The sequence below is a fragment of the Tachypleus tridentatus genome, chromosome 7 (assembly GCF_004210375.1).
Source record: "Tachypleus tridentatus isolate NWPU-2018 chromosome 7, ASM421037v1, whole genome shotgun sequence".
Classification (NCBI taxonomy): Eukaryota; Metazoa; Arthropoda; class Merostomata; order Xiphosura; family Limulidae; genus Tachypleus; species Tachypleus tridentatus.
Window position 1 is genome coordinate 68,098,158 of NC_134831.1, and position 25,371 is coordinate 68,123,528.

Genomic DNA, 25,371 nt, shown 5'->3' on the forward strand with positions numbered 1-25,371 from the left:
ATTCGCAGTATAATAAAGTAGGTTCGTCTCCGACAGTTGGATGCGAGTGTGTTGTATACAACGCACGTATAAAATAACTGCAATGAAAGGGTCAAAGAACAACTTTAGAGTTCTTTTCAAACTTTATTAATTAGATCAAATGATTTGTTTTATAAATTGTGATCAAGATGATTGTCATAGCCAAATAACTAACGTGCTCAGACTGTGAATCTGAGGATACAAAGTTCGCGTTTCTTTGCTGCAAAGAAACTCTTATTTATGGGACCGTAATGATCCATGAGCTGTAAGAGTGAGGGTCAGCTCCTACTATTTCGATAATACAAGTGTAACCCAAAGGATTGTGATGGATGCTGAAGAATAGCTATTTTCCTTTAACGAATATTTTATGATTTTGTTTATAACAAGAGAGTTATAAGCAATTATTTTAAAGTAAATGTTATGATAAGTTTAGTTACGTAGCTCGGTAAAAGTCATACGTTGTTTTTTATAACTCATTGATGTGGAGATTAGTGAATGTCGCGTGAAATTTATTAGCGTCGAAGATGTAGCGAGCGAGTAATAAACATGTAAAACGTGTGAAATTAGTGGGAAAAGTAGACAGATAGACAAAGACAGAGAAGAAAAGAAGTAAAGTTACAAGGCGAAATTAGGCCAAAGAGAAGTTAAACGCAGAGTTAATCATGGTAGGAATGGAAGACCTAATGATTAATATAGGCCTAATATTTGATATATTAGATCAGTGTTGAAATAAGAAGGATACGTTTATTTCATCAAAGAGAGTTATAAATAATTGAGCTTGATTCATAAACTTTGACAAAATGACAGACGATTCTCGGAAATACAAAGAGAAAAAAGGAGCAGATGATTTTGGAAGTATAGGATACAACCGTGGAAACTCGACGATAAAGTAAGTGAACTGTACTCGGGTAGTTTGGTCATAGCAATACAGAGAAACAGTTAAGTTTGTCAGCTGAAATTCTAAAGCAGTTGTGGACTAGTGAAAGATTTGTTTGCTTGTGTGTTTGTTTTGAATTTCGCCCAAAGCTACTGGAGTGACATTAGCGCTAGCCGTCCCTAATTTAGCGGTGACAGACAAGAGGGAAAGCAGCTAGTCATCACCACCCACTGACAGCTCTTGGGCTACTCTTTTATTAACGAATAGTGGGATTGATCGTGACTGCGTTATAAAGTTATAAATATGTCCCTCACATTGCGAGTCAAGCGCCCTAACCACCTGGCCATGCCAAGTGTTCGACAAGAACAGGAGTTCTATATAGTGTAAATAAGTTGTTGTACATAGTTTAAAATAATATACATATTATTTTGAAAACAAGTGAGTTGAGTGCCGTTCGTTTGTTTTTTAATTAGACTATTAACTTTTTATTTATGATATGTTGCTAGTGACTCTGTTTGATAGAATACATCAATAAACATCATATCTGTAAACAAATGTTCAACTGATAACATTATTTATTGTTGTCATTAAAGCCAATGACGTTTCTATAGAAACCATATGGCTGCATATTTATAACTCTTCCATTATTTGATTGGATTGGTTTCTCTTAATATTTGTTTTTAGCACGTCTTTGGAAAAATAAATAAATATAAATTGTCAGCAACTTGAAATCTTTACTAGGTTTGTCGAGAAATAAACCTACTTGATGTCTGAGCGCGTTCGCTTACCGAAAAACTAAAAAAGCGTAAGTGAACTTAGTAGAGTAGTTACAGTAGCTTGTCACGTCACGCGAGCGGGGAAACTCAGGTAACTTAATAATAGTGATGGCCAATGTAACTTTTTCTTGGAACTTCAATTGTGGTGCTCTGCGTGGGAGGGTGCCGTTCTGGTGAGACAGTTTTGCCTGTTCGCGAGCCCAAGCTACAGAAAAATAAATTCCTCAAGGTCGTACGGATTCTAGGTATCCAGACAATCAGATGGGAGTAAGCAGTTATTAGTTTGATCAACAAGCACGTGCCAAATAGAAGAAGCAACTCGCGTAATTTAATGTTGCTCGTGGAATCACTACAAAAACTAATTACAATTTTTTTACCTCATTAAATCAGTTTTTTTTTCTTGTTTTCCTACTGATGTCAGTTGTATTCGCTCTGCGAACTGGCACAGCATATAGCTACCTATACCTCTTTTGTATCTATCTATGTGTGTCATAACTACATGACCAAACGATTCAGTATTGTAGAAAACCTGAAACGTAGTGCATAAATACATCCAGTAAAGGTCAAGGTAACCTATCGAAAATTCTAAACAAGTGACCCGAACGACCTCTAGACGAGAGGTCAGAATGCCAATGATTATATTTCACTCGCGCTTTCTAAGGAATTGGCATTCTTTACCCCAGGAGACACAGAGCTAACTTTGTACGTGAAATATCATCTCATAAGTGTTTTACTTCAACATTTAAGATGTTTAAGAAAGAGAGTGCTCCTTTTGAAACCGTCCCCAGTAGCACAGCGGTATGTCTGAGGACTCACGACGCTAGAAATCGGGTTTCGATAACTAGTAATGAGCAAAGCATTGGTATCCCAATATGCTTAAATTACAAACAAGCAAACCTTCTAAACCGCTGAGATATATTAATAACGTTTAGATTTTCATTCTTTTTTCTTGGGCTTATTTTTAAAATATTGGGTGTCTAGGGTTAAGCCAGGATTTTCTTTATTAGCTAGCAATTTCTAGAATATCTTATTCACAAGAGCAAATTGATACAACCGAGTGACACATGAGAAGCGCCATCTCAATATAATAATAATTTATAAGTACAATTTTATAAAATAGTAGTAGGAACGGCTAGCAAAGATTTTCCCAGTATAGTTTTGCGCGACATTCAAACAAATACGGAACAATATAAATTATTCAGTGGCGTAAGAAGCAAGAACAGAAGGTATGCTTTTAGATCACCTGTGGCGCACATTTTCCTTGCTTTACTCGGTCGAATTGACCTTTGACCCTCCACTTTTAATTTATCCCCTGAATAAATTGTAAGTTTATGTTAATTCTAATGGTAATAAACGTTCTGTTTTTGTTATTCTGAAAGATATATACCAAGATGAAGGCCTTGAGCACTATCTTTTCAGTACTCGCTGTCTGAAGAAGTGAAAACTGTGACCGAGACAGGTGCGAGTTTGTTTATAGTTAAGCACAAAGCTATACATTGAATTATTTGTGCTCTGTCCATCACGGGTATCGAAACCAGGTTTATAGCATTATAAGTCTTCAGAGAAACTGCTGTAAATCTCTGGTTTGTTTTTTGTTTTTGAATTTCGCGCAAAACTAAACGAGGACTATTTGCACTAGCCGTCCCTAATTTAACATCAGACTAGGGGGAAGGCAGCTAGTCATCACCACCCACCGCCAACTCTTTGGCTACTCTTTTACCAACAAGTAGAGGGATTGATCGTCAGAGCACCATGCCTCAAGCCTGAAAGAGAATGTATTGGGGATTATGAGTTGAGCGCCCTATTCACCTGGCAATGCCGGGCCCTTTGGATATTAAATCCCACTGTACATAAAGTTTGTTTAATATGATTAACAATCCATATGAATTTTAAAATTCGTACAAGCGAAAGTTGTGTTCAATTTCTGTAATGTAATTGGATAAAACGTAATTTAAAAAAACACAGTCTTTTATGCACATCAGAAACTTGTTTCTTTTGTTTTTGAATTTCGCACAAAGCTACTCGAGGGCTATCTGTGCTAGCAGTCCCTAATTTAGCAGTGTAAGACTAGAGGGAAGGCAACTAGTCATCACCACCCACCGTCAACTCTCGGGCTACTCTTTTACCAACGAATAGTGGGATTGACCGGGACATTATAACGCCCCCACGGCTGAAAGGGCGAGCATGTTTGGCGCGACGGGCATGCGAACCCGCAACCCTAAGATTATGAGTCGCACGGCTTAACACGCTGGGCCATGCCGGGCCCTTCAGAAACTTAAGCATTAACAAAACAGAGAAACAACAAGGACATCTGTTAAGTTTTCTGTAGGGGTTTGAATATAATTAAAATAAAACCTAGGGTTAACCATAACTTAAACTTTCTTACTTTTAATTAAAAAGAAGATATTTTCCCCTATGACTTTTCTTTGCAATCGCAAAGCTGCAGAACGATCAACTGCGTTGTATAAATCTCAAGAATCGAGCCCTGATTTTTATTGTAATGATTTTGTAAGCTTGTTTTTTTATAAGAAACTTAAGCCAAAATTAAGTTAGTTACTATATTGTTGAACTCACTGCTACAGGACACAAATTAGTATGATTGTTTGTTTGTTTTGAATTTCGGGCAAAGCTACTCGAGGGCTATCTGCGCTAGCCATCCCTAATTTAGCAGTGTAAGACAGTGGAAGGCAGCTAGTCATCACCACCCACCGCCAACTCTTGGTCTACTCTTTAACCAACAAATAGTGGGATTGACCGTCACATTATAACGTACCCACGGCTGGGAGGACGAGCATGTTTGGTGCGACCGGGATTCAAACCCGCGACCCTCGGATTACGAGTCGAACGCCTTAACACGCTTGGCCATGCAGGGCCCAATTAGTATGAATACATTAATAAATCATTCTAAACAGCTATGTTTTAAGACGCTTATTAGTTTAAAAGTGCAATACATGTTTAAGGTGTGTGTAAGATGCAGTTTATCCAATTACAGCACGTGACTTTCCTTCGCAGTATAGTCAGTAAAATGCAACCACAGTTTTTCTTGTTTTTAAATTCAAAACTGCACAACAGCCTATCTGCGTTGTGACCATCGTAGGTATTAAACTCTGATTTCACTGCACAACAAACGTTTTGCTTCTTGAACACAGTTGGGTGTTCCTTATAGAGGTTTGGCTGCTGATCACGAAAATAACTTCCAAATTTGCCCATCACGTACCGTTTCATCGAAATCTTCAGTTTTGCTACAATGGAAAAACGATATCAGGGCAACTGGAATCCGTCAATGCTTGCTGATTACTGTTGGACACTGCAACGTGATGCACCGGACATTGAATACAAACGAAAATTAGGAGCAAAGCACTTTTAATTATGTTGAACTTAATAGCGTATTAGAAACATAAACGCAATTAAATACGTTATTGCCGGTAAACAGTTAACTGTCTATTTCAAAGAGTTCCTATGTGATGAAGCAAAACCAAAACCATATTTGTGCATAACCACCAGGTACCTGTCACAATCAACAAAAAGTTTTCAGGAAGCAAAATTTAAAAAAAAAATTGTTGTACAGTGTTTTTTGTTGTAAAAAGGCTTGAGCTTGCCATTGAGCCAACGCAGGAGAAACGGTACAAACGTAGTTAAGACATTGCTAAGATGTTGGTAGAAATTATACTTGTAAATTAATGTCACGTTAATAAGTAATAATAAAGTTACTTTCTTACCGATTTATAAAATTAATTATCTCTCTCTTTAACTAAAACCTATGACATTGATTTGTAAATGTAATAACTATCAATAGATGGCGCGTTATCATTGAATTATGCATGGATCAAATGACAGCTTTGTTTTATTCAAGACTGCACCAACACTTTTTGAAACTTACTATTGAAAAGTTTCAATTATCTCTAAATTTGGTAGCCGAATACTGGAGTTACTTAAATCTAGAAACTTTTCATTATTTAAATTACTTTCGTCCACAATAATTTAACATACAAAAATGACAAGCTAGATGTTCCGCTAAAATAGGCCTGGCATGGACAAGCGTGTTAAGTCTTAGAGTAGCTTTGTGGAAAACTCAGCAGGCAAACAAACGACTTTGTACGTATATCTATTAGAAAACTGATCTATCTAAAACTGCACTGGGATTCACAGAAAGTTGAAAAACTACGAATTAAAAGGGGAGTCGGTTAGTTGAAGTAAAGTACAAAACAACAACGTGGGCTATCTTTGTTCTTCCAACCAAGGGTATCGAAACCCGGTTTTTATCGTTATAAGACATGTTTATTTACCACTGCAGGCATAAAATGAAGAGAGAGAGAGAATCAAAGTATTAAGTTCACCCGGGACTAAACATGGTAAGTTTTCAGTAATATTGCAAAGGAGTTTGACAAAGACTAGAAAGCTAATATGAATTTAGTTAAACATAAGCGTGAAATGGTAAAGTTTATATGGGAAACGTAAAACCAAGTAAGTCAATTGAAATTACGTACGAGAACGTACAATCTTTAAGTGTGAATCAATGTGATTTTTAACAACAATTGAGGGTGAAAAAACTCGGAAAAACAAAGCTGAAGTTAGGCCTAATAAAATGGATTTAGAACAGACCAGTTATATTCGAATCTCGGTATACAAGTCAGAAACAGGACAGTACCAGAAATTAGAAAATAAAAAAGGTGTCACTGAAATTGTGGCTGTGAACATGAAGTTTAGAGGCAATATGTGAGCATTATCATAAACATAATTCGCATAGAAGAACTCATTGAAAGACAATTCCTTTGTTTGTTGAATTTTCGCGTAAAGCTACTCGAGGTCTATCTGCGCTAGATGTCCCAGATTTAGAAGCGATAAACTAAAAGGAAGACTGCTAGTCAACACTACCCATCACCAACTTTTACCCCGTTCTTTTTCGGTCCAGCATGGCCAGGAGGATAAGGCACTCGACTCGTAATTCGAGAGTCGCGGATTCGAATCCCGGTCGCACCAAACATGCTCGCCCTTTCAGCCACGGGGGCGTTATAAAGTTACGATCAATCCTCCTACTCGTTGATAAAAGAGTTGCCCAAGAGTTGGTAATGGGTGGTGATGACTAGCTGACTTCCCTCTAGTCTTATACTGATAAATTAAGGACGGCCAGCGCAGATGACCCTCGTATAGTTTTGCGCGAAATTCAAAATAAACCAAACTGTTCTTTACCAACGAATAATTGGAGTAAACTTCACATTATAATGCATCAAAAGCCGGAAGGGCAAATATTTTCTGTGATGGAATTCGAATTCACAATCCAATGATTACCAGGTAAACTTTCACCTGAGATTAAAAGATACCAAGTAATATAGATTGTAAATTTACCTGAAATGTAAGACAGTTAAGTCAGTTAGTGGGCGATACTAAATTCTTAATAATACTTTAACATTCAACAGTTTAAAATCTTACAAAAAGGTTAAGAAAAGCAGAACTATATAACTCCTACTAAAACTAAATAAAGCGCTATTAAACAGTAAGGTGTGTGTGCGTTTTCTGAGCGGGCTATCTGCTCAGCCCACCGAGAGGAATCGAACCTCTGATTCTAGTGTTATAAATCCAGAGACATACCGCTGTACTAGCGGGGGGCATAAACAGTAAGGATAGTGACTGAAAGACAAAACTAAACAAGAGTAAAACACTATGACGTAAAATATGAAAGATAAAACTAAATAAACAGCAAGAAAATTGACCAATCAAGAGTAAACAATGAAATTATACGTGAAAAACAGGAGTAAGTAGATTGTCAAGAAACTAACTGAAGCACATATATATGTAAAAACGGCTCATTTGGGTTGAGAAAATATTTTACGCAGAGGAGCGAACAACGTTTCGACCTTCTTCGGTCATGTGTGAAAACCGAGTAAATTACATCAATTTTGGGTCAACTACAGTACACTTCTACGTACAAAAGGTGTAAAACGAAAAAATGTGCAGCGTATTTTAAAAATAAAAAAATCATGTTAATAAGTTTTGATTTATGGCTTAAATATTTTATAGTTATTATATATATATGTATATACACACATATGGTTTTGAGGTTTCACTCATCAAGAGAATGAAAGTGTCGAGTTTAATAGGGTTTGAGTGCATAAACAGAAGAGTTGACAGAAAGTTGCAACAAGTTGTTTTCATTTAACACTTAGGAAAAAAAAACAAGGAAACATACTTCAACTGGTAACGATGGCTTTATGATTATAGAAAAAACAAACAAGGAAGAAACCAGCATGAATTAACAAGAAGAAAATAAGATAAGCTTTGATCTTTTAAATGAGGAACTGAATATTACGATTACCCACTTGGTCCCAAATGGACCAAATCTTTTCTGTTACACACTTCTCTCTCTCTCTTTTTAAGAAACGTGGACCATCCCAAAATGACTTTTGTACGTTATGGAAGGCGTCCAGAGATCTAGTTAAGTGAGTTATTTGTTGTGGATTTGAGGGTTAAAGGTAGCCTTAAAATTCATCTCCCATTCTTGTTACAATTATGTCGGCCCTCCTTACTCACCTAAGGTCTCGTGGTCTGATATCTTTCAAAATAAGTCCTAATCAAGAAATTTTTTGGAGGCTGTTTTTTGTCTTTTTTTTTGTATTCTACTTTCACGCATTATGGTTCTCGCCAAAGTTCTTTGTGGTTCAATGTCGATACCAGAGCATGATTTTACGTTTTGTTCGTCTCATCTGAAGGATCGCTTTAAGAGGAGACCACGCTTCGACTCATTATAACTTCACAGTATGCACTTAAGGAGAGTAATAAACTTTCCAGAAACGGCAGGAACAGACAAAGACTCAGATAATGATAGTTGTAAGATGCATCGAGGACAGGAACAGACACAAACTCAGATAATGATAGTTGTAAGATGCACTGAGGACAGGAACAGACATAGACTCAGATAATGATAGTTGTAAGATGCATCGAGAACAGGAACAGACACAGACTCAGATAATGATAGTTGTAAGATGCATCGAGGACAAGAACAGATATAGACTCAAATAATGATAGTTGTAAGATGCACTGAGGTCAGGAACAGACATAGACTCAGATAATGATAGTTGTAAGATGCACTGAGGACAGGAACAGACATAGACTCAGATAATGATAGTTGTCAGATGCATCGATGACAGGAACAGACACAGACAAGAACTCAGATAATGATAATTGTAAGATGCATCGAGGACAAGAACAGACACAGACTCAGATAATGATAGTTGTAAGATGCACTGAGGTCAGGAACAGACATAGACTCAGATAATGATAGTTGTAAGATGCACTGAGGACAGGAACAGACATAGACTCAGATAATGATAGTTGTCAGATGCATCGATGACAGGAACAGATACAGACTCAGATAATGATAATTGTAAGATGCATCGAGGACAAGAACAGACACAGACTCAGATAATGATAGTTGTAAGATGCACTGAGGACAGGAACAGACATAGACTCAGATAATGATAGTTGTCAGATGCATCGATGACAGGAACAGACACAGACTCAGATAATGATAATTGTAAGATGCATCGAGGACAAGAACAGACACAGACTCAGATAATGATAGTTGTAAGATGCACTGAGGTCAGGAACAGACATAGACTCAGATAATGATAGTTGTAAGATGCACTGAGGACAGGAACAGACATAGACTCAGATAATGATAGTTGTCAGATGCATCGATGACAGGAACAGACACAGACTCAGATAATGATAATTGTAAGATGCATCGAGGACAAGAACAGACACAGACTCAGATAATGATAGTTGTAAGATGCATCGAGGACAGGAACAGACACAGACTTAGATAATGATAGTTGTAAGATGCACTGAGAACGGGAACAGACATAGACTCAGATAATGATAGTTGCCAGATGCATCGATGATAGGAACAGACACAGACTCAGGTAATGATAATTGTAAGATGCATCGAGGACAAGAACAGACACAGACTCAGATAATGATAGTTGTAATATGCATCGAGGACAGGAACAGACACAGACACAGATAATGATAGTTGTAAGATGCATCGAGGACAAGAACAGACATAGACTCAGATAATGATAGTTGTAAGATGCATCGAGGACAAGAACAGACACAGACTCAGATAATGATAGTTGTAAGATGCATCGAGGACAGGAACAGACACAGACATCAGACAATGATAGTTGTCAGATGCATAGGACAGGAACAGACACAGACTTAGATAATGATAGTTGTAAGATGCACTGAGGACAAGAACAGACACAGACTCAGATAATGATAGTTGTAAGATGCATCGAGGACAGGAACAGACACAGACATCAGACAATGATAGTTGTAAGATGCATCGAGAACAGGAACAGACACAGACTCAGATAATGATAGTTGTAAGATGCACTGAGGACAAGAACAGACATAGACTCAGATAATGATAGTTGTAAGATGCATCGATAAATTAGTCTTTTCCTGGCGTTATTCTACTAGTACAAAGGACTTTTCGGTATTCACTACTAAGTGGCTGACTAATAGAATAGAAGAAGATCAGAAACTCTGTCAGCAACAGATTATTACAGGGGTGTCAATACTGCAAATTGCGTTTAACAACTTTGATAACCTATTAAGAATTTGAGAGAGCCCCGCGATGACTTAACTCAATCGAACCCTTTACCAATAAAGTTATAACCTGTTCTTAAAGGGTTATGAATTTGTTCTAAATATATTACTTAGTCTCAAATGCAGGTTAGTAAACGAAATTAATAAAAATGTACCTGAAGTCAAACTTCATTTACTTAGAACAGTACAAGAAATTTATGAGCGAGGAACTTTACCTGGCATTAATTTCAGTTATTCATATTAGAACAATACAGGCTAAAATTTGAAATAAAAGAGTCTAAAAGATTCACGTCATGGATAAAGCACAGCAACCTCTAAATAATCTATAATGAATTGTGAAAACAGGAGCAGAAAGAAACGCAAAAAAAAACAAAACACGATAGTGTTAAATAAAGTAAAAAGGTTCAAAACAAAACAAATATTTTGAAATAAGGAAACCATGAAATTAAATAAATTGAAAGATATAACCGCAGATGATCCCCTTAAAGTAACACAAACAAACATAGTTTAATAATACTTGTGTTTTTCAGTGACTAATTTCGGTGCAGCTTGTGAAAAACAAGAAAATATTGAAATATCTTAAAAATTAACCAGAAAACTTTAGTTTTTGTATCCATTTTTCCAATCTTCCCTCCGGTAGTTTCATGTTTAACAGAAAAAAACTGAGTTTTAGTTTTTGAATCAGAAGTGTCCAAAAATTTATAGAAAGTCATTTTTACTCAGAAAAATACCAAATGAAAACTTAATTAATCAAATTGTTGCAGGTTTAAATTGTTTATTATTTATTTTGCCTCAGAAACGAAATTAAATATTATATTCCCTTGATTATAATAGTAAGCAATTGATATTCAAGCTTGTATGTTTTTATAAAAAATGCATTTCAACTGTATTTTAATTGTAGTTTGGTCCAAATGTTATAAATTCGTACTTTCAGATACACTGCGCACTGTTCTAAACTTAGATTCATTAAACATTCAACACATATTTGTAATTACCCATTAATAGATATAATTAAATGATTAAGTTAAAAGCTGTTTTCGGTTTTGGCTTTGTTCGAAAGTTTGTGATTAAAGATACAAAAACTTTTCAAGGTGATATTGAATATAGTTATATGACTTTCGAATAAAAGTGGAAAAAAGTCATTGAAAAAACAAAGACGACACTTGAATAAAATAATATTACATTAAACACATTTTCTGATAACTAGAAATGTTTACAATAATTTTTACTTCACAAAAGCTTTTATTTCAAGTAGATCTCGTACAGAAATTGTAAAATGAATTATTATGTTAAAAAACACGGAACTCTCTTTTATTTGGACAGTTTTGTGTTCCATTAATCGTTTTCAAAGAACCACCAGTTTCATAATCCCATACTTGTTGCTTCAAATAAAAAAATAATAATAAGAAACAATGAACCCTCCTATTACTCTTCAGAGCAAATATGTTATATTCACATAAAAGCCAGGTTGTTTTCCGTGGGAAATGAAATGAAACTATTATAGATAGGGGCGTTGTTCACTCTCTCAGATAACCACGTGTTTGGCAGCTAGGAAACCAGCTGTATGAAAATCATACTGAAGAGACTTTGCATAGGTTTAAAGTAGACGTTAAAACGAACCAGTTACGGAACACTGATCTTACGTGTGTGTTGGCGATATTCATTTTTCTATACACAACATACTACTCTTCCCATATGTTTATGTCTATCTTTCGACTAATTAATATTTTCTGTTTACTGGGTTTCGATATCTATAGATAGTTAACAGTCTGTACCATGTTGTAGCTGTGCGTGTATTCCAAGAAACTGTACAAAAATTATCTATAGTGGTGGATACGTTTCTAAATAAAGAAAATGTTCATCGTTGATTCTTTCTGTATTTGAAGCACGAACTGGTGGCTCATTCGTTTGACTCTTAATCTGCGAGTTGCGGGTTCGAATCTCCGTCACCGCACATGTTCGTCCTTTCAGCCGTGGGAACGTTGTAATGTTATGGTCAATTCCACTATTCGTTGGTAAAAAAGTAACCCGAGAGTTGGCGGCGGGTAACATTGACTAGCTGCCTTTCCTGTCGATTATCTCTGCTAAGTTAGAGATGGTTATCAAAGATAACCCCCGAGTAGCATTTTACGAAATTCAAAACAAAGTAAACAACACTACATATATGTATGAAGAGTAAATGTCATTAGTCACATGAAGAAACATCACCCGACACTCTGCTATTTATATACATTCCTAGGTAAACAGAATTACACCTAACTAACAGAGAATAAAACGTATGGAATACATAAAAAACCAACGGAATCATATAATACTCATTTCTATTTATGTGCATTCCCCCCCCAAACTGGCAGAACCACACGCAACCAAGTTATAACAAAACTCAAGTAATGTGTGGTTGTAATAGATAAACAGAAAATATTGTTTAAATCCGGATATACGTACATAGGTAAATCAACAGAATCACATGTATTCAATAACCGGATATGTGCACGTTCTCAGATCAACGTTGCGATATGAGTAAGTGTATGTACATACATACACGGAATCATTGGTGTCTAATATCCAGGTGTAGTATACGTTGTTACGCTCTCTCATAAAAGAACTGGTCTATTCAATGTCTGCGTATTTTTACTTTCTCAGACAAATAGAAACATGTTATCAATGTCTGAACATATCTGTGTGTTCTCAGATATACAAAATATAAGATAACCAATCTGTGTATTTTTCCACGTAGTCACAACGAAACTCAACCAATACATGGACTTTTTAAGCAGGTTCCAATTTGGACAGAATAACACGTAAACGCCAGACAGATAAAATACCTTGTAACTGATACCTGGATAAGTGTATGTCTTCACATAGACAGAGCAAAACGTAATCTTCCTTGAAGATGGAATAAATCTTAGTTACTATGTAGATATTTGTAACTGGTTAATAACGACAGAGTAGCCAGTAAAAACAGGATAAATAATAAATTATTCTACGAATAAAGTTATTAACAGGTCTAATAAATGTTCAACATGTTGGCCATGAATGAAATGTTCAACATCTTGGGCAATAAATGTTCAACTGTTGGTCATTGATTCATATCAATAATGTTTAAAACGTTGACTGTTTACAAAAATGTATTGTTGAAGATAATCCTGAAAATTGTGTTGCAAGTTTTTCCCAGTATAATGACACAGTAAGAATAGTGTGTGTGAGTGCAGTAGAATCGGGATAACCGCGTTTTAAAGATAGAAATAACAGTAGTTAGCGCAGTTCTATTGCTCAGTGTGACTGGACTTTGTGAGATGGTTCCAGTACATGTAGACACATTCTCTTCATTTTCATGTTCTTTCTTCTACTTCCTAACATTTCGTTACAAAGTGTCATAGAACACGTGCTCTTATTTACCTGTTGACGGTGAATATACTTCATTTTATTACAAGCTATAGTCCATCTTGGCTCGACATAGTCAGGTAGTTAGAGCAATCAACTCATAATCTGAAGGTCGTGGATTCGAATCCTCGTCACAACAAACATGTTCGCCCTTTCAGTTGTAGGCACGTTATAAAGTGACGGACAATCCCACTATTCCTTGGTAAAAGAGTAACCCAAAAGATGAATGGTGATGACTAGTTGTCTTCTATTGTTACAATTCTAAATTAGGGGAATGTTAGCGCAGATGGCCCTCGTGTAGCTTTGAGCGAAATTAAAACAAACAGTCTTCTCACTCACATTTTATGACTGCTAAAGTTAAAAACCCTTTCTCGATCCTTTCAAGACTGGCTTTTACAGTCTCGTAAATTCTCATCATCAGGAAACAGATCTCATGTTAGAGAGTCGTGAGTATAACGTTTCTGATCTGATATCAATTTACTTAATCACGAAGTTTCAAAATATCTCTTAATTTATCCAGTGTTTGTTTATTGTTAAGTTCAAACTGCACAATAAGTTATGTGTTGTACTCGTCGATTTTTTAGCGAACGGAACTGTGGACATGCTACAAAGAGTGGCGGTGTTGTTATGACCACCCCCGGTTCTCTTTCATGCCCCCAAATTAAAAGGTTTTTAATCCTAAACTTCTGCCATGAATGTTATTTTATTTTGTTATCCGAGCAGGAAGCGGTAGTACAGAGCTATTGGTTGGTATTGTTGATTAGTTGTACAGATAGACTTGACCTCCAGTAACACAGCCGTATGTTGGTATTGTTGATTAGTTGTACAGATAGACTTGACCTCCAGTGACACAGCCGCATGTTGGTATTGCTGATTAGTTGTACAGATAGACTTGACCTCCAGTAACACAGCCGTATGTTGGTATTGCTAATTAGTTGTACAGATAGACTTGACCTCCAGTGACACAGCCGTATGTCTGCGGACTTATACTGCTAGAAACCGGACACAGCCGCATTTGGTATTGCGATTAGTTGTACAGATAGACTTGACCTGGACGACAGAGCACAGGTAGCTGCGGACTTTGCTAGAAACCGGGTTTCGATACTGCTTTGTGCAGCTTTGTGCATAATAACAGACAACAACAACAGATAGAATTTGTGTAGTTCTGCGCGAAAATCTAAAAGAAAAAAAAGGAAATATTTTCCCCGTAACACAGACAGAGATAAAAGAGACTGAGAAAGCATATTAAATCTCTTTGAATATATTAATTTTGACAAAAAAGTAAGGAACTTCAAAGTTATTTTTTTAATCTTTTCTCTCTTGGCAACTTATTTTGGAGCTACCCGAAGTCACGACAGAAAATCTGGGAAAAGTTTTCTCCTGAGATCATATCTTTGAACTGTGAAGTGATTTGTACGAGCTGACTAAACTATTACATGTGGTGGTACACTGGTTGAAGGTGCGTAATCTATCCGTTCATTTTATGTCTACCCTATCGATGTAACTGTTCAACAGAAAGTAGCGAATTCACAAAATCTGAATGTTCAAAGATGTGAAATTTAAAAATACGAGGATTATAAACCAGCTGAAATACAGGTGCTTCTATTGCCTTAATCAATGACCATGAAAAATCTGCAGGATCTGAGCCAAGGGCAATCAGATTATTTTAAATGTAAAAAAATAAATAACAATAAATTAACAAACTACATACATTTGGTGATTTAAACATAGTTATCGCTATCAGACTGACCCAGATTCCTGTTTAATGTTCACCTGACAAACTCCAATAGGTGAAAGCGAATACAATTACGGACGGGGTGGTTTTTCCTTATTGGACGGTTGAGCCTGATAATAAGCGTCACGTTATACTGACAGGCCAAGGGTTTGGCCGCCAAATACTCTGTTTCAGTTTCCCTAAGGCCTCACTTTACCAGGTGCCGGCCCACTACACAAGCCGCATGACACACACACACAGGAACCGCAGAGATGGGACGAGGAGACTTTCACAGTCCACTCTCACTGATATGACCTAAAGGTTACGATGGAGTTTAGTTTGGACAAGGACTCTGCTTCTGGAGTCAACGAAAGGAATCTCGCATCTGGATCTGGTGGAAGAGGGTTTGGATCTCGAGGTGAAAGGGTCTCTTCTCCCTGCTTGCAGGGAACAACCAGATTCACACAGATTACCAGTCTGGAAAGTTGCTGGCCAGCCTTCTTAAATGAGACTCCTGTGCACTTGCGACAAAGATTTGAGAAGATGGTAGCTATGGAAACGTTGCCACGAGCGGAAGAAACTCGGCTAATGATTGAGCCTCTTCAGACATCGTCATCTTGTAGTTTAGACAGATGTTCGGAAGAAAATGAGAAAAAATATAATAGATCAGACGGTAATCGAGTGTATGATGGCATTTCTCCAATGACGCGTAGCCAGAGACTGCGCTGTCTCGATATTTCTCAACCCTTATCGAAGGAAAGACGAACTCTATCTGATGAACGCGGAGCAAATCCCATTCAGTTCCAGGCAGCTAGTGAATGGAATACAAGGGAGAATAACGCCAGCAGCAGCGGTGTTGATGCTTCGAGACGTCGTCGTAGTTTAGTTCAACCTCCGCCGGCGATTCGTCATAAGCGAAGGCTCGCAGCTAACGCTCGAGAGAGACGCCGTATGCACAGCCTGAATGTAGCATTTGATCGGCTCCGAGAGGTGGTGCCCTCGATTGGTGACGACCGGAAACTATCTAAATACGAAACTCTACAAATGGCCCAGAGCTATATAACTGCTTTAAGTGACTTACTTAATAGATGAGTGAGAAGAATAAAGTGACTAGTCCCAAAAAATTTCAAGGTAAAATGTTGCCATGGTTATAGACAAGAAAAGCGGAAAATATTAGTGTGGTTATGAATATGCTTAAGACTTTTGTCGATAGTTTAATACTTGAATGTTTCTATTCACCAATGCTCAAGACGATTAGTAACATAGGTTAACAGCTTTGTAGCAACAGGTTTTACTAACATGTTTCACTTTGTGTTTTAATGTCAAGTAGCTAAAGTAATTCCAACCTTAAGAACACAAGTTGGTTGCAGTTGTAGTTGCAAGTTTTACAAATATGTTCCAGTTTGTGAATGTATTTTACGTCAAGTAACTCGATTAATTTTATCAAATAAATCAAGTTGCATAACACTTGTAGCTGCACATTTTTTTATTAAAGTTCTAGTTTGTACCTGAATTTTAGAGACAAGTAATCAAATTAATTCTAACTTCAAGTAACTCAAGTTGATTAACGGTTGTAGCTGCAGGTTTCTTTATAATATTTTAGTTTAGTTTATTTTAGCTTTGTTTTAACGTTAACTAAACTAATTGGTTAACGGTTGTAGCTGCAGGTTTCATTATCATGTTTCAGTTTAGTTTAATGTAGCTCTGTTTTAACGTCAAGTAATACAAGTTGATTAACGGTTGTAGCTGCAGGTTTCATCATCACGTTTCAGTTTAGTTTAATGCAACTCTTTTAACGACTAGGAACTCAAGGTGGTTAACGGTTGTCGCTGCAGGTTTCATTATCATGTTTCAGTTTAGTTTAATGTAGCTCTGTTTTAACGTCAAGTAATACAAGTTGATTAACGGTTGTAGCTGCAGGTTTCATCATCACGTTTCAGTTTAGTTTAATGCAACTCTTTTAACGACTAGGAACTCAAGGTGGTTAACGGTTGTCGCTGCAGGTTTTATTATCATGCTTTTGTTTGCAAATGAACTTTTTCATTGGGTAATTTAACATGCCTGTGTACAGTGTGAGATGCCTGGTCTCATTTGATTGCTGTACCTTGACACACTAGGTTCTGTTTGAATCTTCTGGGAATATTGTTTGTAACGATATGTTATTTTAAGTCTGTACTATTACCACCACGCGACTCTGTTAATATTGCTAAATTTGCAATGGCTTAGGATGAATCTAATTACTTTCTACAATTCATGTTAATATTATGGAGATAAATATTAAACTTATACGAATTTAACTCAAAACTGAAGAACAAACAAAATAGTATTAACTAATTCCAAATGATGCTTTCAAAATAATTTTATGAAACTTACAATATGTGCATAATGCGTTAGAGAATTTTTCGTTACGTAGAAATCTCTACTTGGGTGTCAGAACTGTATGTTAATTAAATTTTTTTAAACGGTAAATAAGAAATAATTTGATATTAAAAATTATTGTTACACTTTCATTATTGTCGATTAAATAAATTCGTCTCTGTAGGAGAGATTAAAAAAATGGTTTAGTTCGTGTCTTCTATATTAGTTTTTTTGTTTTGTTTGAAATTCGCGCAAAGCTATTCGAGGGCTATCTGCGCTAGCCGTCCCTAATTTAGCAGTGTAAGACTAGAGGGAAGGCAGTTAGTCATCACCACCCACCACCAACTCTTGGGCTACTCTTTTACCAACGAATAGTGGGATTGACCCTCACATTATAACGCTCCCACGGCTGAAAGGGTGAGCATGTTTGGTGCGACAGGGAATCGAACCCGCGACCCTCAGATTACGAGTTGAACGCCTTAACACACTTGGCCATGCCGGGCCAAAAGGAGTGTGATAAAGGCACCGGTGAGATTCGAACTCATAATCTTCCGTTTATAAGACAGGCGCTTTAACCAACTAAGCCACGGCGCCTTTCTATATTAGTATTTATAGATTAGCTGGGGTTTGCCTTTTTCTAACGGGTTTCTATGGTTAACGTTTCTCTACTGCATATCGTTCCAGCTTTCACTTTCAGTCCTTGCTCGCAAAATTTATAGTTGGTTTTAATTTATTCTAAATAATTTCCTTACGTGCCCACGATTAATCTGTTCAGCTAAGAATCGAGGCGAAACTTAGACAAACCTCTGGAGACTTTGTTTTTCCTTCACTTTATTTTCTCTCTGCTTATCAAGAGAATAATAATGGAGGCTGGTTAATTTCTGGATTTTGAAATTTTTGTTACGCATTGTAGAATTTTGGTATATTGTATGTGTTTACAATAAGCGACTGGTTAGATTGAATTTTGGTTTTTTAATTGGTTGTCTCCTGTTCTTGTGGTAGATAAAATCCCAATATTCTGTTGTTGTTTTTTTTTTTTTATTTTGTATTAAGGACGTCGACACGTGTCCAGACGAGAAATTTGTCCATGTGCAAAACATGTTTTTACGGCTATAGATCAGAGGAAGGTTTTAGTGTCGAGAAATTAATAGAAAATACTACATTGTTTATGTACAAAGAAACAGTACCACTGTGTTCGTCGAATTGATTAAAATTGTTTCCTTATTTTAAGATTTCAAATTGAAAATAAAGGTGAGTAAAATTCGATGAATGTTTGAGTTAAGTTCTTTATCATGCAGCCAGGACTGAAGTTGTCGATAAGTGCTTTGCTGAAGCGGATTTTGTTTGTCCTGGTATTAGTGAAGCAGTAACGGTGTGAATATTTAAAAATAATGCTTTTATTCGTCAACTGGAACGGTACGCTTGTGTTAACCTGAACTGGAGATTTACGAATGTTTGAACTATACAGATGACAGTAAATTCGAGTCTTTGGCGGTTATAAGTGTCAACCTCTAAAAGCTTGGACTGTAAGTTATTAACTTTTTAACGATGGCTATAAGATAAATGATATCATACAATTAAACGAATTACGAGGTGTCTAATATGGTAACAACGACTCGATTATAAGATGGATAATATTTTAATAACAATGGTTGAATTATAAGATGGATGATATTTTAATAACAATGGTTGAATTATAAGATGGATAATATTTTAATAACAATGGTTGAATTATAATCTGGCTAATATGTTATAACAACCATAACTTCGGAATCATTCAAGCTATAATAACATGTGGGTGTAACTGCTTTTCAATACAGTGTTTAAAATATATATATATATGTAATTATCGGTTCTCTAAACTTCATAATACGAATCATATATATGTGTATATACAATGTTTAGTGCTAAGAAATGTATTTACCAGAGAACAATTACGTCACTCATGTTAACAGTTATTGTTATATTGCATTTATAGCAGAGTTTCAATAAATAAATTATGTTTTTAGGATTAATTAACTATGTTTATGTTGTAAGGTAACTTGATTTTCAAAGCGGTAATATAGCTGAAGTTATTACTTTATAACAGTCGTGATTTTTCACGACATATTTGTAACACGATAGTTAACAGGCGAATATATATTATACGAGAATTCTTCCATCTGTAAAAACTTATGAAGTTTCATTTCTTTTTGTCCAACGGTTGTTGGTAATGAGCTGACCTAACAAAGAATGCACTAATTTCAGCGTTTATTTGCGAATGTAAAAGAAAACATTTCTGTCTTTGATTTTTGATAAGGAATTATGTTTACATTTGTTTTCATGATTCAAATATTGTTCGCTATTTTTAAATAGCTATTTAACGTTTTCAGTTGACAAATGAAAGCAATGTTTCATGGAGATTCTGCTGAAATAAAAGTTACTTAGTTTTCTAATTTTTGTCACAAGTTCTCTAATAACGAACCACCTTCAAAAACTGTATACGTATACATTCTTCTTTATTATTTAACGAAATATCTTGAACACCTTTACATTTTCTCTCAGGCATATTTTAAACTATGCAATTACTTATGATAAATACACATTGTATTAGTTTAAATTTTTTAAGAATTGTTATCAAAGTTTAGGATTACAACCCTTATATTGTGGTCCGGCACCAGTAACTTGAAGGTATCTGGTTCGAATCCATCACAACAAAAATGGTCGCCCTTTCAGTCATGAAGATGTTATAATGGTACTGTTAATTTTACTATTTGTTGGCACAAAAGCAGCCTAAGAGTTGGTGGTGGGTGGTGATGACCAGTTGCCTTTCCTCTGGTCTTATACATACTGCTAAAATTTGGACAGTTAGCGGCGATAGTCCTCGTGTAGCATTTCGAAATTCCAAAAAAACAAACAAATAAACAACATTTATACCTGTATGCCTGTGTGACCCTATGATAGGTTTACTAGTTTCTTTGGTTTACTTTACACAAAACATAGTCACACAACGAACTATCTATGCGCTATCCACTGAAAGGGGATTCGAAACCCGAATTTTAGCCTTGTGAGTTAAACTCATCACTGACTCACTGGAAGACCCCTGTGGTAGAACTCCAGATTCTGGAGTTGAATAGTAGGGTTCGAATTTATGCGATACCACAAAATATTTCTCGCACTTTATGCTGTGAATGCATTACAAGAGTAACAGTCAATCCCTTAGCGTGGATGGTAAAGCGTTGCTTCTTAGTTCAAAATTAGGGATTGCAGCATAAAAATACTTTTATATTTAAGAGTAAAAGTGTATTTTACACAATGAATGACGAGCGTTTTCAAATAATTGAGAAAGCTGCTCTTTTACAAACTGTGTTAAGAATGATTGAGGATATATATATTTATATTACATTTACTACTACTTTTTTTCTCAAACCGAACTGCTGGTAATTCAAACACTCAAGCTTTCAGTGTATATTACATTTCAAGTATTTTTTGACATAATTTTACGTTGGCTGGTAAGTTATAGTTACAAAAATGTGTGTGATTGAATTTCGCGCAAAGCTACACCAGATCTATTTGCGCTAGTTGTCCCTAATTTTGCAATGAAAGACTAGAGGGAAGGCAGCTACTCATCACTACCCACCGCCAAATCTTGAACTACTTTTTTTACTAACGAATAGTGGGATTAACTGTAACATTATAACGCCCCCCACGGCTAAAAGGGCGAGCATGTTTGGTGTGACGGAATTCGAACCTGTGACCCTCGGATTACGAGTCGAGTGGCTTAACGATTTGGCCATTCCAGGCCATTTGTATGAAAGAAAGAGCCTGGCGTAAGAAACAAAACGGATGAGAAGGACTAACCTGAACAACAGATATTTGAAATAACAAACATAAACAATAATCCCAAATAATACTTAACTAAACCCTTTATTTATTACATGGCCTGTCGTCGCCTGGTGGTTAAGGCGCTATATTTTTGATAATGGGATTCGAATGTCACAATTTATTGTTAAACATAACGTTTTGGAACAACATGGGACCTATTGGTCCATCTCGGCTCTTCCATTCTCTAAACTAATTAAAATAGTTTTAAAGAATAAAAAAAATCTTAAAATCAGCTCTTATCAGACATATACTTAAACAAGATTTTCCTTTAAATCGCCCAAATTTTACTGCTTCTACAACATCTGATGGTAACCTATTCTAAATGCCAACTACCCTGTTAGAAAAATTAAACTGTCTTAGCTGAAGATGGCTCCTACACTACCAAAATTTATATTTGTGTCCCCTAGCCCAACTATTCTATTCTCACTGTTTAATGTGATAAAAGTAATGTATCAACATTATTGATTCTCTTCACAATCTTAAACACCTCAGTCAGATCCATCCTAACTCTTTTTTTTCAAAAGAAAACAATTTGAGATATTTTAGGCTCTTCTTGTTTGAAAACAATCTTCATTTCAAACACCAGTTTAGTAATCCTTTTCTGAAATCTTTCCCACAATTCAATATTTTCTATAAGGTAAGGAGCCAAAGACTAAACACAATATTTATAATGCGGCCTAACCAGTGACCTGTACAATAAAATTATAACCTTGTTACACTTGCATTGAATATTTCTATACATACAACCTAAAATTCTGTTTTCCATACCATTACCAACCGTACACTGCTTACATAGTTTTTGAGACTGGTCGACTATTATGGCTAGATCTTAACCTCTTCATAACACTGTTAAGGTTATTCCCATCCAAATTATATTTATGATTCAAATTATGATAGCCCACGTGAATTATTTTACATCTATTCTAATTCAAACCCATCTGCCAGTTATTTGCCCAACTCACTAGATGATTTAAATCGTTTTGTAAATCAGCAGCATCCTCTCCACAGCTAACAACACCCAATACCTTGATGTGGTCAGCAAATGTATGTAATTTATTAACTTTTCTTCATCGATGTCACTTATGTAAATCAAAACGAGCAAAGGTCCTAAGACTGAGCCCCGAGGCACCTCATTTGTGACATTAATCCAGTTTGATTGAACTCTATTTGTAAAAACTCGCTGCTTTTCTCCATTCTGCCACTTGTCTATCTAGTTTGCTAACTTATCCCTCACATCTATAGAGATAATTTTTGTAAAAGCCTTTCAAGTGGCACCTTGTCAGATACTTTTTGAGTATCCAGATACAGCAAATCTGTATTCTCACCTTCACCTATAAATCCAGTAACCTTTTTAAAAAATCAGAAGGTGTGTAAGGCAAGATTTTCCCTTAATGAAATTAAATAATATTTGAAAAGATGGAATACATGCAGATATGAGAGCCGTAATATAATACTGTTTACAAAAAAATGTACTATAACACAAATTGTATTCCTACACAAGTTATGTTTATGTGAGGTTTGGGTTCAAATTTGTGTTTAGCTGTCAACTTGGTTGTAGCTAAGTACAAATCTACACAACGAGCTATCTGTGCTGTGCTCACTACGAGTAACGAAACCGGTTTTGTTTTTTTTCAGTGTTATACGTTAACAGACATTCTGCTGAGCCATTGGAGGGAGGGAATTGTGTTGGTTTATTTATATTTGTGTTCTATTTTGTAAACCCACGATTATGGTGTTGTTTTAAATTTGAACATAACATTGTCTCTCTTCCAATGGGCCTGGCATGGCCAAGCGCGTAAGGCGTGCGACTCGTAATCCGAGGGTCGCGGTTTCGCGCCCGCGTCGCGCTAAACATGCTCGCCCTCCCAGCCGTGGGGGTGTATAATGTTACGGTCAATCCCACTATTCGTTGGTAAAAGAGTAGCCCAAGAGTTGGCGGTGGGTGGTGATGACTAGCTGCCTTCCCTCTAGTCTTACACTGCTAAATTAGGGACGGCTAGCACAGATAGCCCTCGAGTAGCTTTGTGCGACATTCCAAAATCAAACAAACAAACAAACTCTTCCAATGTAAATTCATCATGTTACTTTAAGTCCTATCCGTTGTTGAATAATATAAAGAAGATTAATTAATACCACACTCTGGGTGTGACGCTTCGTTGACGCTTATGTTAATTTTTCACTTTCTTGTTTAACACCATACTACAAGCTAATAAACAGGTTGTAAACGAAAAGTAAAAGTTTTTTTTTGTGTGTGTTTATGATAGGACATGCAATATACTGCGCTACGTTATACTCATTTTTCAGAATGTCTGGTCTGATCTAATGAAGTAATAATTACTGGCGGATTCACGCATATGCTTTTAAATCGGAATATTCAAATTTGTTAAAACACATTCTAGGAAACAAGTTTACTTTGGCATTTCGTGCATGATTTATTAACTTCAAATTATACTTAGTATTTCAATTTGTTTTTTAGTAAAACGTAAGTTATTCAGACATCAGGTGTTCCTTGTTGCATTTGACAAGAATAATTATAGACAGTCTGTATTAGGGCTTGTAAAGTATATATATGTATGTATTACAAAAACGTTTTGTATCGCATAAATGTATACTTATGTATTGCAAACACGTGCGTCAGTTATACAGGAAACACAAAAACCGTAGGTTGTATGTTTCAACACCTAAACCCCGCCAAGTGGATCAGCAGCAAGTCTAATGGACTTGCTAAAGATGAACTCTGTTTCTATAACCGTGGTGGACTCAGCTCAAATAGCCCATTGTGTGGCTTTGGGCGGAACGACAACAAAAATTCATGTATTAAAACGACATTGTTAATTTGCACCAAAATAGCGTATTCGTTTAGTATTCCACAGTGAGACGGATGTTCCAAACACGAGATATGTATTACATAGGAATCTATCTGGTATGGTTGGTATGTTTGACTATTTGTGTATGAATTTAGATGATGTTGTTTTATATATGCTCTTATGAGAAGTGTGTTTTGTGTTGTTTGTAGCTTGGTTTTAATTGTTTTCTCACAGTTATCCAAGCTGGAGCTGCAGAGTTGGTTACTGGTCTAATGTACGTTTCGTAAATGTTTAGTATGTTGTCTGTTGATGCTCCACTATTCTTACCAGTTAGACACCTAGCAAAGTTGGTTATTCGTCATACTTTACTTTTAATTTCATTTACATGGTTAACCCATGTTAATTTTGAGTCATAGACTAGATCTAGAAGTTTTACCGATGTGGTAGTCTGAAGTAGTTTGTTTGCTTGCTTTTGAATTTTTGCGCAAAGCTACGCGAGGGCTATGTGCTCTAGCCATCCCAAATGTAGCAGCGTAAGGCTAGAGAGAAGGCAACAAGTCATCACCATCCACCAAGATCTCTTGGGCTACTCTTACCAACGAATAGTGGGATGGATCGCCAAATTATAACGCTTCCACGGCTAAAAGGGCGAGAATGTTTGGTGTAACGGGGATTCGAAACCGCGGCCCCAAAATTACGAGTCGAGCGCTTTAACCCACCTGGTCATGCCGGGAATGAAGAAGGTGTGATTCCAAGAAGTAAATTCATGCTTCTAGGTGGGCACGATTAAATTGCCCTAAAATACAAAAAAAGGTTGGATTCCGACAAACGAATTATGTTTTTAAGATGGATAGGAATAAACTGTCTGACCAATATATTCGCAACATTTTAATATCAATAAGGAAGAATTCCAACTAATGAATTAATGTTTTAGATGAGTAGGAATAACCTGCCTGATCAATATAT

General features: G+C 36.1%; 1 protein-coding gene and 1 non-coding gene across 2 annotated transcripts; one reads left to right on the forward strand and one right to left on the reverse strand.

Moving 5' to 3' along the window:
* The first annotated feature begins 15,556 nt into the window (after window positions 1–15,556).
* Window positions 15,557–20,137, forward strand: LOC143255892 (uncharacterized). The gene is made up of 2 exons (XM_076512273.1): window positions 15,557–16,507; window positions 18,788–20,137. Exon 1 carries the CDS (start codon window positions 15,704–15,706, stop codon window positions 16,466–16,468), a length of 765 nt encoding a protein of 254 aa, XP_076368388.1. The 5' UTR covers window positions 15,557–15,703; the 3' UTR covers window positions 16,469–16,507; window positions 18,788–20,137.
* TRNAI-UAU (transfer RNA isoleucine (anticodon UAU)) lies at window positions 18,255–18,328 on the reverse strand. The gene has a single exon. It is a non-coding gene; the product is annotated as a tRNA-Ile (tRNA).
* Window positions 20,138–25,371: the final 5,234 nt, after the last annotated feature.

What these genes read in the sequence shown, in the direction of transcription:
- LOC143255892 (XM_076512273.1), top strand. Translation starts at nt 15,704, where the DNA reads ATGGAGTTTAGTTTGGACAAGGACTCTGCTTCTGGAGTCAACGAAAGG.